Consider the following 14,787-nt stretch of genomic DNA (forward strand, 5'->3'; position numbering starts at 1 on the left):
TTGCCACAGTGTTTCAGCAAACTATCTTGCATGGAGTATGCTGAATCTCTCAGTAAAACCCATTAACCCCTGTGTTACTGGCTTTACCATTCTCCCCTGAGAACATAGCGATTAATAAATTTCTCAGAAGTGTTCTTCCTTGTAGCTCAAATGAGTGCAAAACGTGGAGGTTGGGAAGCAGTGGCTGTGATTCTGCCTGTTGAAATGTCTGCCAGAGAAAAACGAACACCATGCAATTCACAGAAGACTCTTTGCATCTTTATGGTTAATAGTTTTCTTGAGCATGAATTTTGTATGGAGAGCAAGATTTAATCAGGTGCTGTACTTCAGAGTCTAATTCCACCTTCCCCTTAAGTGACAAAACTAATGAAGTAAGGGATGGTCCCTTAAATGAATAGGTGAAGTCTCCCTAATTTACCAGGAACAAGTAGATCTATTGTCTGCTTCCTTCTTTTGAACTCATCATCCTACAAAGCTACGCCAACACAGTGTGTGGAGGGCAAGCAAGGATATCTCCTGAGAATGAGCTTACTCTTTTGTTGTTCACCTGCTATTCTCATTAGCCTGTCAAAGAACAGTGTTAATTTACTTCACAAAGGTCTGTTGAAGTAAAGAAAATTAGTTTTTGAACAAATATTGACTGAAAACTAAGATGGCAGCTAGTTTAGTTTTTCTCAGCTGTGTTATTTATACTGTAGGTTACAGTTTGGGGATCTATTATTTAAAAAAAAAAAGGGGGAAAAAGAAAAAAAACGCTCTTGGCTGGTTTTATCAACTGAACCAGATTAATCTTGATCATGTATATGGAATGGTTGCCTTTAAAGCTGCAGAGGTCTTCCAAAGGGACTGCATATCTACAGCCTTCTGTGTGTACCCCCGCTTCAACACCCCTGTCCTTTTGATGTACAGTGCAGCCTGGTTGCTCCTGGCCAGCACACCTTGTGTCTCCAGTTCCTCCTGTCTCGCCAGACTTTTTTCTTTGCCCAGCACTGGCAGATTACGTAGTCCCCCTGCATGTGGATGTTTCCATGATCCCTCCAGTCCGCTGTACCTGCTGCTGTTCTGCCAGATTGACTTTTTCCATCCAGAATTGCTGTGCAGCTGTAGCTGCTGGCACTTGCTTCTCTTTCTCACCTGAAGGCCAGTCCGCAGCAATGGGTTGTCAGGGAAAAAACACAGCACGGGAGATGCTGAGCAGCCAGGAGAGGGAGCAATGCAGAGCAGTGTGGAACTGGTGGGGCAGAAGGGTCTCCAGCAGGCTTAAATAATTGCTGTCAGTAAAACAAAATCCTGCGTGCTGCTTCGGGTAGTTATGAGGAAGTTTAAACACTCGAATTTGGCAACATGATGGTATGTGCATTGGTCCCGTGGAAGTGTAACACGATTTTTCAGTTTAATGATATGATCAGTCATGCTTGAAAAAAGTTCATTCGCTGGTGCTGAATAGGAAGCTTTTCATACTGTAGTGTAGCAGGGTAGAAGGAAGTATTTTTGTTGAGTATGTTGAAGGAAATTGCACATGTTGCAATTGCATAGATGGTCACTTAGCCAGCAGAACTTTCAAATTGTGTTACCAGGCTGTAGACAGTGACAGTGCTGCTCTGCTCAGCGACTTACCAAGCAGTGTTTGAGTGTAAGACCTTATGGCTTCCATTCCGAAGTTTTTAACCGAATTGTTAATTTTATACAGTTGCTTGGCAAGAGGACCATAAATGAAAGGGACTGAAATAGGGCAGTGGAACAATTGTTAAAACAAAGCCTATGCTTTAACAAAGTGAATAAGGTGGCTTGGATGTTTTTTAGATTTCCTTTTCTGCAAGAGAGTGTAGTGCTTCATACAGCATTTGCAGGAAAAAAATCAAACAATATTAATTTGCCAGGCACCTGCTTATCACTGCAAAACAGCATATTTTTTATTAAATGCTTGTTGATCAGGATTATCTGATGTAAGAGGAGATGCTGATAGCTGATTAAATACAAATTAACACTGAATATTTAATGCCTCTTCAGCTGGATTTGCAATGACATGACAGGGATTTTGTATTTCTAAAACAAGTTGATGCTAAAACCAGATGCGTTGCAGGATGTGTTTGACTTTGCTGTAGAAGCAGAAAGAGAATTGTAGTATAAAATGGAATGATCACTCTCTAAAACAAACTTTGAGATGCGACATATTGACAAGGTGGATTCTGATACCAGGAACAATACCTGAAGTAGGAGCAACAGTGGTTTTACTGGAGATAGGTTAGGAGACGACACTCAAGTATTTAAATTAGCTGAAATCCCTGAAACAGAAGCAGCCTACAAAACCCTAAATGGAAGAGGCTTATCAACCTTTCACCACAGCAGAAAGGTGCCATTTTTGGTCAGTTCATCATCCAGTTACTGTACTAAAAAAGGTAGACTGTTTGCTAGATAAACCTACTCCAAATGAACTTAAACACCCTTCAAATGCTTGTAATAGATCTCAGTGCCACATTTCCATAGGAAATGCTGTTCTGTCTGACCATGCGTTTACGAATTTTCTAAACCAGAAACTTAATTTTGAAGCAGGAAATCTAAGTAATCCTGGAGTAAGTTCAGAAAGGTAAAAACTGCCATTGGCCAAATTTGTCTTTAACTGATGAAAACTGTAGCATTGAAGCATTTTTCCCTGCATGCAGTATATATGACACTGTAAATAAAACTTGAACCGAGACCTACTTTTTTCTACTGCAATTATGTGTAACTTGGCTCACTAATGCAGGGATGTAATGCTTTCTGTTTTTTGGGGCTGTAACTATGTGTAACTTGAGCACTGCATCTCAGCACTACTTATTTCTGATGCTTGTGATCACGGATAGCTACTTGCCTTACTGAGTCACAGAAGAGTTTGTAAGGATGCCACTCCATTTGCTTGTAATGTCACTTCCATAAAATCACAAGTGTTTTTGAGATTGGCATGTTGTATTTGCATTCCTGAAGATTTATGTAGTTTCCTTGGCACTGCAGAATTAACTTTGATTTACCCTTGGCACTGGCTTATGTAATTGAAATACTGTGTATTGTTTATGTTTAATGGTATTCTTCTTTTCCTTCAGATTCTGAAGACGAGCTGCTGCATCCGTAATCTGAGGAAGGGAGTTCTCTGTTAAGACTGCAAGAAGATACTACCAACTGGTAAACACTTCCTTAGGTGTCTTTGCTTATAGAATGTTTCTTTTATGTTTTACATAACATTTGAGGCCAAGGAGTACAAAGTATTTTGCTCTATTGAAAGCAAGAAGTAGTTAATGTGTTTTTTGGTTTGGTTTTGGTGGGTTTTTTTTTTGGTAATTAACTGTAGCTTACCAGTCAAAAGGCTTAGTAGCAGTGGATAACATGCGGGTATTTAAACTGGAATACAAAGTGATTAAATTCCTTCTGTTGCAGTAGGAGAGAAAAAAAGACTAGCCTTTTTTCTGTAGTGGGACGTTTAACATTGTCTATTTGCCTTTTCCACTGAGACTAATACAATGTATTTGTACCTCTTACTATATAAAGACTATTCGAAGTATGATAGTGCAGACACTGAAACTTCAAATCTGATGCTTCAGAGCCTGGAGAGACAGAAAAGGAAACTTTAACAAAATGTAGTTTAGAAGTTGAACATGGCTAAGCATGCTAGTTTGAGTGTCCAGGTGCTTTGGAAGATGCCATTAATGTGCTTGTAGTTATTCTGTGGGTGTTTGAGGCATAATTTCCACTGAAAATAATATATAATGATAAAATTAAGGATGTATTGTAATTCACAGACATTTAAAGTCATCTGCAGGTTCAGAATGGTAAAAGGATCATCACTGAAGAGCTATAACCACTTAGGAGTTTACCAGCCCATAAGTTAAGAGGTTGAGCTACACTGTTACAAGGCAATCGCAAGGAAACATGAGAATTAGGACATCTGAGTATGCCTTGACATAGTTAAATCATATGCACATTGATAGTAGGTACGAGATTTATATCTCACTTCTCAAATACTTAATGTTGTAAATGAAGTAGCAGTCTTCGGTATGGCGCAAGACATCCACAAGGTTGTAAACTAAATATTCATTCAGTTTTCCTCTGTGATTATACCTTAAATTATACCTTCTATAAAGCTAGAATTCTACCCTTCTGTTTACTGCTGCCATTTGAGCTATAGGGCTAAGTAAACTCGTGTCAGGAGAGGGTTCTTAGCCCAGAATGGGGTGATGCAGCTGGGTCCAAGGATGAACGTGAAGAGAAGCAGCATCCTAGCCACTAAGGAAACATGAAGCTTTTATGACCCAAATATTTACAGATGCTTTGTTAGTCTTCGCAAGCCAGTTATTCTGCCTAAATTTTATAAGCAATCGAGGACAACTTTATGAAGTTGTGTTGCTGTTGCTAATAACCAGGGTTCACAAAGAATACTAAAATACTTTGTTCTGTTATTCTGCCACTCTGCCAAACCTAGACTAATGATAGAAAAGTTTTGAAGGCTTATAGTGGTCAATAATGTGCATCTGTCAGAAATGACATAGTGAAAACAATGGTTGACTTTATGTAGTCTTTTTTTTATATAAAGATTACTTGTACAGTACAGCTATTTGTGCATGATAATTTCAAGAGCTTTGTTGCCTGCGTCTGTAAAATAGCAGCTTCTGAAACTAAAATGTGTATGAGACTCCTTCCCAAGTACTCAGTTTGAAAATGCATGTCCCTCAGTTTACAGGAGAAACAACCTGTGGCATGTAGAATGTCACAATTTGAGGTACCAAAGCACTGTATTACCAACACAAGTTTTGAACCAAACTGTAATTATCTGATAGTAATTTTTAAGTTAATCTTTTGGATTATTCTGATCATATATGATGTGAACAAATACTGTATCTCTGCCACTAAATTGGAGTGCATAGCTTGCTCCATACAGAAAATTGAATATCTCATTAGCCTAGCAGTGAGGGGTCCTCTGTCCATTTCCCTACTTCAGCTTCCCTTCCCACTCCGTCATCACCCCACCTTCTCTCTGAGAGAGGAGTTTAACAGGATGGCCATGCTGAGTGAAACTGGGTAAATCTAGAAAATAGGTCTTTGTCTCTAACTGTGGTAAAGTATTTGTCTTAATTCAGAATTTCCTTTTGGACCAGGAAGTGCTTTTTAGCTTGGGAGTAGTGCTGCACAAACTTGATTTTGCCGTTTCCAGCATTAACTTTGGTCTGGGAAGACATGAGCTGAGAGCGCACTGAACTCTACCACATTTTAAACCTGACGTGGGTCTCAGCACAGGCCCTCAGCTCTGGTAATATGCTGAAAAGAGAGTGTGACACATGGACACCGCGTCCCTTGGGGCAGAGTGTGTCTGGGTCTTGCATGACTGGTGCCAAGATAGAAATATTAAGCCAGCTGGACTTTGGGGTGGTGCAGACTAGCCCAAACGGTTGTGTAAGACATGCGTGCCTATTTTATCCAGGTGGTATTTCTTTTGGTTATGATGTTTGAGCTGTCCATTATCACAGACACTGAAGGACATACAACATTTTAGCATTTGCCCTATTCTTCTTGTGTTAGCTTTTCTTTTTCATTACATTAACTTTAGTTGTACGGGATTATTTTTCCACAGTATCAGTCATTCAGAAAAGATCTCGGTAATTATCTCCTGCTTTTGAATATAATCTCTGATAATTATTCATTCTTATTTTATAGCTTTATCTCTCATATGCAGCTTGAATTTGTCTGCATGCTTGAAGATTTAAAAATCTTTCCATGCAACTTAAAATTGTTCCCCTGTAATGATGATGGGGAGGTGTTTGGCGCAAACTGATTAACGTGTTGTGGAGTCCTGTTCCAGCATTGATACTGTGGTGTTTGTGGATTAACAGGTTTTGCATTTTGTACTAATTTTAATAAATATGAAAACACCTTCAGTATTATATTTGCAAAGTGAAAGCAAATGCATACCTGTCATTTTCTTATTAATTTTGAGAACTCTTTGTTGTGGCTTGTATAGCTCTTATAAGAGTAGCATTTGTCTGGCTGACACATCTTTAAATGTTGTGCTTCTTTGTGGGGAGAATCTTTAAAATCTCTTCGGTAACAATGTCAGTCTTTTAGTGCAAATCCCATAATATGTGTTAAACTTAAAAGGAGCAGGAAAGTTTGTTTCTAGTTGTCTCTGTACCTGTGTGCCTACAAAGGTTAGAAGTGAAGGACCTCATTCAGAAGAGATACTGTATTGAGTAAGGCCATATTGCACGTGTTACAGACTTCTGTATGGCTTTGGCTGTCTGGGAAGTTTATATAAAGTTAAATGTGCTGCAAGAAATACAAAGCAAGGTTTTGTTTTGTTTTGCTCAATGCTAAATGTTTCATCCATTAAACAAGGAAATAGGTCTTAAAAAAGGTGCAGCTTTTAATGTGTGCTTTCAGAAGGATTTGTTCAATTTGGGGAAAACTATGTAACCAACGTAGAAAGTGGTGAAGTTACAAATGCTTCTGAGCAACCTGAAAAGCTTTCATGCAGAGCCTACCAGATACCAACAGTAGGGTAATGTGGGAACCATCGGGGTAAAAGAATAATCTGTCACAGTGAGGTTATATACTGTAAATACATGAAGAAAAATGAATACATTTCTGACAATTGAAACCACTTTTACTTCCCATTTGTGCCACAAGTTAAAACCAATCTCCTTTGGTAGTGTTGCTCTAAATACATTGCTGTAGATTTGCCTATAAACTCTATTTGCAGTTCAGCAGAGCTTCTTGAATTGATTTGTCATCCATGTGAAAGTGAGTTTGTTGAAATGGTTCTTATATGGACGTTAAGTACCTTCTTGTGGTTTTGACACTCGCTATGAAATATTTTGGTAGAAATTCTGATCATGTTACTGATGTTCTACCAACATGCATTTATTTTGTATTAATGCTGGTATCTAAGGCAAGAAAGAGGAATAGCTGACTTTTTTTTTTTAGGCCAAACTAAGTTGTCTCCTATTTACTTGCTGTATTTTATCTTAGGGCTAGTTTAATGTGGCTGACTGCGATACCATGGGAATAGATTGAGGAGCTAAAAGCTTTTATGCAGTCCTGTGTTTTTTGAAGTCTAATAGTACGTATTAGCAATGAATGTAAACAACCTGCCTGTGCTGATGCAATGTAATGTGGTATCTTTTCTCCCACAGTGGATGTAAAATTATTTAAAACCTTGAATGAAGATGGTAGTAATCTGCAAATGATAAGTGAGAGTGGTTTTTTACAGTAATCAAGCAGAATTCAGTGTAGAGCTCTTCCAAAATATCCTTCCTATACGTGCAGCAGTACTACTGCAACAGTTAGTAGAGTAAGTTTAAAAAGTGAGTTTTGATAATGGCACATTTAGTAAACTGTGTTCTGCTTCAGCCTTTAACCATGCTGATTTGTTTATGAAGGTAAAGCTGCTATTTTTCTCTACCTGTAAATAGTTGCCCAGGACAACATGAACTGTTTAATTCTGTTTGTCCAATGAGCCTTCAAATCAAAGACATTAATTGCAGGGTTGTTTTGACTTTTTGAAAAGTCGCTTTTAAACAGATGAGCAGAATATGTAAACTTTGCTCATCAGAAAGGCGTTTGACCTGAAAAACTGTGCTTGTTGAGATGGGTGACTGGACTTTCGTATTATATGTGGTCTGTTCTATTGGGTTAATGTCAGATATTGCTTATTTCACTTCCTGACTTACAGAAGGACTCTTAAATGCTTGTTAAAGGACATTTCTAGGTTTTGTGGGAGTGTTTTTGTTGGGGTTTTTTTAACTCTGTAGGGACTTGGACTATTAACATGTAGTCCTTCAGATCTGGTTAATATTCAGTTTACTGCTTGACCACATAACTGCAGTTTTATTATTTAGAATCATAGAATATCTCAAGTTGGAAGGGACTCAAGGATCATCAAGTCCAACTCCCTGCTCCTTGCAGGACTGCATAAAACTAAACCATATGATTAAGAGCATCATCCAGGTGTTCCCTGAACTCTGACAGGCTTGGTGCTGTTAACTACTTCCCTGGGGAGCCTGTTCCAGTGACTGACCACCCTCTTAGTGAAGAACCTTTTCCTAATGTCCAGCCTGAACTTCCCCTGATGCAGGTTGCCCCCTTTTAGCTTATCATGGAATTAATTTTGGAAATTATTGAGCAGAAATAATGTGCAGCTGTTGAGACTCAGTATCATTAAATTAAGACCTTGTTGTTGTATGGCTTCTGTTTTTTGTTTTGTTTTTTTCCCCTGACTGTTGGACAAAGCTGTTGAATACACACAGTGGTCCCTAGGAGCTGGGCCCAGACATCCCCACGTTATGTCTCTTACGTTTGTTACCCTATGTTCTGTTATTTTTGTGCATGCTTCCATCTTAAATGCTACCCAATAGCCAGTTGAGGTCACAGGTTAAAATAACATGGTTAGCTTTTTTCCTTTCTGAACAGCTAATGATCAGTACAATTGTTTTGAGTATTCTTGTTTATCATTTTTACTGGCATCTAATCACCCATGTTTTTCTTTCTATTAGAATAATCTCAAACTTCTGTTACTGGATGTTACTGTTTAGCTGATCTGAAAAGCTTCCCTTTCTCCTCCCCGCCCCCACTTCTGTTTTTAATTTTAGCTGAAACAGTTACTAAAATCTTTCCGTGTAGGTGGAGCTCAAGGCACTCCTGGGCAAGCTGAAGGCAGCCTTAGTGCTATATGACAGTTGTTACTCTGGCCAGAGCAGAGTCCCGCACAGTGTTGCCTCCTGGTTTGTGCATGAATTGCGACTATGGAGGAGCTGCTTCTGCTGACACTTGCTTAGTGGGGCGGTGCTAGGGACCTTGAGGGGAAGGAGTTAAAGCGAACTGCTTGGGCATCCACTGTAACCTGCTCAGTCTGAGAGAAGCACGTCGCAAAACTTACTGTTGTTGGTTTCCATAGGAAGGGCTTTTCAGACTTTTTGAAAGTTAATCTGTGTTCTTTGAAATCTGGACTAAACAAATCCATTGCCTCTGAGCAGCAGAGATGCTGTCTGTGATCTTCTAGAGCTGTAGTGTAATCAGCTTAGGTCTAAATTCATCTTACACTTTTAACTATCAGAGCATTAACTATGGCTTCAGCTCTCAATTTCTGATGCTGTTTATGGTTAGAACTCAGTAAAACCAGTAAAAAGATGTTTTAGGTGGTGAGTTACTCACTTTGCTGGTTGGTTTCCTTTCATGATCGAAGTTCCTTTCTGCTCATATGACCTAATATAGTCCTGATGAAAGTGATTCAGCCTGAGCGTAGGAATCTAGATTATAAGAAATAAGGACTCCTCTGTTTAAGTGTTACTGAATAGGGCTGTGGGTCTTGGGGTTGCTTAGAGCTGATAATACACTACTAATAATGTTGAATGGAAAAGCCCTTTTGACCTTTTCTTGTCTTACTGTTTTTATTACGCAAGTGTATGAGTATTGCTGCAAACTTCCTGGGACAGGGTATGGTTTTGTTTCTGTTATGCTGATATTGAGTGAGAACTCTCAGTCTTAAACTCTGCCATACTCCTAAGAAATTATATCATTTGTGTAGCTTAGATAAAAAAGCTGTTGAATCACTTGGTTGGTATTCAGCGATGCTTTACAGCTTGGTGTTAACACCATAACATCAAAGGAAGCATCAACTGTAGAAAAAGAGCAATGCTAAGTAGTCATAGGGAAGTTAAACATGCAATGGATAGCAAACGGCAATATCATTTAATGTTGTAAAGGTATCCAGTATCTCTTCCTAGCTTAGGAATACCTAAGTACTTTTTTGAGGAGTGACAGCCTGAATGCTAGAGAATTCTTCAAAATTCTGCTCATGTTATATACCTGGTGCTAAATCACTTAAGGATTTAGATTTATTAAGGTTCAAAAGAAACAGAGGAGATAATATGCTACCAGAAATAGCAAGTTCAGTGTTTGAATAATTGACTATTAGACACAGGACTTGCTTCAGTAATTCTTGCAGGCTTTTTAAATTTTTTTTTTCTTGCAATAAAACAAGAAGTTGTGTAGTCTGGACTAAAATATCACAGTTCTACTCCTCCATCCCACTGCCAGAAAAACACCCTCACAAACAAACCCACCACAAATTAAAAAGCAAAAAGTCCCATCTCTGTTTTCCTAAAAGTCTTTATTTGTCTTCATGTTACCCCACATTTAATATTCTCATGCGCTTTAAGAAGTGAAAGAGATTATTTGTAAATATTTAAATTAACTTTCTGATTTGGTTAAAAAAAATCCAAAACTTGTACTTGGTCTTCAGTTTGGAGCTTTTTTTTTTCCTATGTAAAGTTTTGACAAGATGCAAAAATGAGGATTATGATAGTTCATTTTACTGTTTCCACTAAGCCAAGGTAATGGTTCATTGTGGAAAACATACCTGTAAGTGGATGAAACATAAATTTTCATGCTGAGTATTAGTCTTGTATATGTCTGAATATCCTCTTATGCAATACAGGCTTCTCAATTATCTGTGTTTTTCCCTCTTTTTTTTTTTAATGATAAAACAGGTTTATGTATATAACCTTGTCCCCTTTTTGTTAATCTATAGTGCAGTATCTAAACTTCCTTGAAATGTTTTCTTCAAAGTAAACCTCATGGCTCTTTGCTACATTTCTTTTGAAGCCAGATCTTCAGACTAAGCTTTACAGAAACTGAAACAGTGCTTTGTGGACCTCACTTGGAGTATGCCAAGTAATTAGTTGCGCTCCTAACTTAGCACGTGGAACTGAGACTGCTGCTCGATGTTTGGATGTGTGGTATGAAGAGCTGTATGCCAGTATAGCTGTGTATAATATGAGTTATAGTGGCATAAATGCATTTTAATCTGTGAATAAAGGGCAGAAAGCATAATGTATGCTTTTGGTATGTGTTTAACACAGGTGGAGAACTACTAAGAAAGCTTTCAGGTCAGATCACCCTTTCCATCATTAAATTGTAAACCTAAAACACAGGTTTGAGTGTAGCAAGTAATACGAGTTACTATAAGACAACGCTGAGAAATTATATAGGATAGGGAAAGGCTTAATATAACTCATAGACTTTTAAGATACAATTTAGCTTTTGAAGGATAAATAAAAATGAATGAAGAAGAAAGATTTGAGCTGAAGCTTTCCTCAGCCAGAAGTCAAAAAGGTGGTTTTACAGTAAGCAACCAGCAGATTTGCTTTCTTATGAAGAACTACAGTAATTTTGCAGTAGTGATAGACTACCTTTGCATAGACTTAATCTAATGTTTGATTGCGATACAGATATAGCAGAATCTTTTTAGAATCACTGATGTTAACATTGAAGTTTGCATCTGTTTAGCCTTGAACTATGGGTTCATCTGCAGATGCCCTGAAACTTCCTCTGAAACATGATCTTAGCTATGATTTATTTTTTATAGCTTAGCCATCTGTTATTGTTACTAAAGTAAAAATCAAGTTTTACTGCTAAACATTTCTTAGCATTCTTTTTTTATTACCCACAAGATGTGGGATATATTTGACTTGTGGTTCTGTTTTGGACTGGGCTTGGTTTTATGTTTTAATGTGTGCTTCTAAGAGTAACCAGTTTTTGGAGTGGTTTCCTCAAACTTAATTTCAAGTCTGCAACTGAAGCAAGAGAGCAGGAGTGTCTAAAAATTGCCAGAGCACTGTAGTCTTTGAGCTAGGTTCTGTTCTGTTCAGAAATATGCAAAGGGCAATTAAGATTCATGGACTGAGAACATCTGTGCCGTAGTCCACCTCTGGTTCGCACAGAGTTCAAGTTGGTGACACTTACCAAGGGAAATCCTAGTGCAAGCTTGAACTTCAAACAAGCAATTTAAACATTTGCTCTGTGAAAGCAGCAGAGTGGATTGTTTTGAAGACGACTAGTAAAGCCTGTGTGCCTAATACATCGCATGGAATACTGAATCCTGTGCAAGCTTTCTTTAGTAAGTGTTGTAAGCTTTATGCAGTAATTCTTTCTGAAGTTTCCTGACAAGCTGAGGTACTGATCAAATACACAGAAAGTAATTTAGATTCTTATTGCAAAGTTGTTGTCAATTCTTTCATACTACTCAATGTTTTCTGTTCTTAATAGGCAGGAAAACCTGAGTGTTGGAAAGCCTGCAAAATCACCATTCCTGTAGCAAATCTTGACTGACAGTTGCTGACAAGTTTATGCTTGTGTGTAGAGGCTTCTTAATTCAGTCAGGGTTAGGCAGAAGATGTTGGTTTCATACTGAAAGTTAATGGTTAGCTTTTCTCTTCTGAAATCTGTTGTCATGTATTGCTGAGTTAAGCAGCATCAGTTCAATATGAGGTGGATGCCCAAAACGCAGGGCTTATTCAGTGGTTAGGCAGTGCATTGGGTTTGTGTGGCAAGGTTTTGGTAGTGGAGCCGGGGTTACAGAGGTGGCTTCTGTGAGAAGCTTCTGGAAGTTTTCCCTATGTCTGATAGACCCAATGCCAGCCGGCTCTAAGACAGACCCACTGCTGGCCAAGGCTGAGCCCATCAGCAACGGTGGTAGCACCTCTGGGGTAACAGATTTAAGAAGGGAAAAAAAGTTGCAGTGGGCACAGAAACGGCAGCCAGAGAGAGGAGTGAGAACATGTGAGAGAAACAACCCTGCAGACCCCCAGGTCAGTGCAGAAGGAGGAGAGGAGGTGCTCCAGGCACCAGAGCAGAGATTCCCCTGCAGCCCGTGGGGAAGACCATGGTGAGGCAGGCTGTCCCCCTGCAGCCCAGGGAGGTCCACGGGGGAGCAGATATCCATCTGCAGCCAAGGGAGGACCCCACACTGGAGCAGGTGGATGCCCGAAGGAGGCTGTGACCCCATGGGAAGCCTGTGCTGGAGCAGGGTCCTGGCAGGACCTGTCTGTGGCCCCGTGGAGAGAGGAGCCCACGCTGGAGCAGGTTTTCTGGCAGGACTTGTGACCCTGTGGGGGACCCACGCTGGAGCAGTGTGCTCCTGAAGGACTGCACACAGTGGAAAGGACCCATGCTGGAGCAGTTCGAGAAGAACTGCAGCCTGTGGGAAGGACCCATGTTGGAGAAGTTCGTGAAGGACTGTCTCCTGTGGGAGCGACCCCACGCTGGAGCAGGGGAAGAGTGAGGAGTCCTGTCCCTGAGGAGGAAGGACCGGCAGAGACAACGTGTGATGAACTGACTGCAACCCCCATTCCCTGTCCCCCTGCGCCGTTGGTGAGGGGTAGGTAGAGAATCTGGGAGTGAAGCTGTGCCTGGGAAGAAGGGAGGGGTGGGGGGGGAGGTGTTTTGAAATTTGGTTTTATTGCTCATTACCCTGCTCTGGTTGATTGGCAATAAATTAAGTTAATTTTCCCCAAGTTGAGTGTGTTTTGCCCATGATGGTAATTGGTTGAGTGATCTCTCCCTGTCCTTATCTCAATCCATGAGCCTTTTGTTACATTTTCTCTCCCCTGTCCAGCTGAGGCAGGGTGGCGGGGGGAATGATAGAGCAGCTTTGGTGGGCACCTGGCCTCCAGCCAGGGTCAACCCACCACAGCCAGTTACTAATTTTTTTTTTCAAGTTTTGTTATCCACAATGATACCAAGTTTACTTAGTGCATCTTTTATATTTGGGTACCATTTGACTTGTGTCAACTACAGGCTTTTCCTCTGACAAACTGAATGATGCTTGGTTTTGTTTTCTTCTGAAAATGAATAGCTGCAGTTTAGATGATTCACCGTCCCTCTCCAATGGCTGTAGACATTTTTCTGCACTTGGTCTCCAAGTGTTGTGACAATTCTTTGAATTCCTGTTGTAGTTGGTCTGAGATGTTAGTGTAAGCTTTGGCCTTCTCCTGCTGTGGTGAAGTTAGGCTGCAAGTCAAGGGGGGGTTGTGTAATAGAGATTCCTAGGATGGGATTCATCAATCTTTCTGCTGTTTGACTCCATAAAATGGTATTTAAAAAAGGCTAAACAAAATCTCTGAGCTGTTAACCCATTGAATAAAGGTAATTTGCCTGCCTAGAGCTGCTTCTCTCTAACATAATGTTAAATACTTGGCTGCCTCAGAATCACAAGCAATTGAAAAAATGCTTGGTTCTGTAGTATTCAATTTTCACTAGCTATTAAATTATATACTATACATGTCTCATCTTGTGCCTGTTGATACTCTTTCTATATTAATCTGTAGATCCAGACCTTAATAATGAGTCAGAAGGAAGCTCAGATGTTTTGCAGATCTTCTGTACTAACTGGGAGAACCCAAGTAATGCACTCTGAACCTGACAAGAGGCGATTGTTCATTTAGATACTCTTGGGTCTGAATCAGGGTGCATGCGAAGTGCAAAAATTGTGTAAAGAATCTATCACACCATTAATTTCACATCTGGCCCTTTTAATGAATGTTGACTGATTATTGCCCACTGACTGCTAGAGATCTGCAAGTCAATTTCTTACCCATTTAGGCAGTGCTTTATTATATTGCATAGTGCTAACCTCTAAATTTAAAATATTGTATGATGTGAAGTCACACTGTACAAAAATCAAATATCTGTCAGCTTGCCAGTATAAACCAAGCTAATAGCATGATCTGAACTGTTCCGCATGAAGGCGTGCTCATTGGTACTAAAAGACAGGAATCCAGTTAATGGATTCCTGTGCTAACATCTCTTTGCCTGTTATTGATGATAGTCCAACTGACCTATAATTCTCAGCTTTCCTGGTTGCTTCCCTTTTGCCTAATGGCTCTACGAGGCCATTCAGTCATTCATTGAAGCCTTGAGGACAAGCTACCTGAGCATCAGCACGCTTTTCTTGCAGGTAGTAAGTGTTTGTGATTGTAAGTGCAG

At 39.7% G+C, this 14,787-nt stretch overlaps 1 protein-coding gene across 1 annotated transcript in view; it reads left to right on the forward strand.

The window, feature by feature from the left end:
* Positions 1–1,344: 1,344 nt before the first annotated feature.
* FAM49B (family with sequence similarity 49, member B) overlaps positions 1,345–14,787 on the forward strand; it is a 40,146-nt gene continuing 26,703 nt past the window's right edge. The window contains exons 1-2 of the mRNA XM_010577119.1: positions 1,345–1,350; positions 3,136–3,159. Of these exons, the coding sequence (XP_010575421.1) occupies positions 1,345–1,350; positions 3,136–3,159 (30 nt within the window). The remainder of the gene's footprint in view (positions 1,351–3,135; positions 3,160–14,787) is intronic.

Source organism: Haliaeetus leucocephalus, unplaced genomic scaffold (genome assembly GCF_000737465.1).
Source record: "Haliaeetus leucocephalus isolate CR32 unplaced genomic scaffold, Haliaeetus_leucocephalus-4.0 Scaffold555, whole genome shotgun sequence".
In the NCBI taxonomy this organism is placed as follows: domain Eukaryota; kingdom Metazoa; phylum Chordata; class Aves; order Accipitriformes; family Accipitridae; genus Haliaeetus; species Haliaeetus leucocephalus.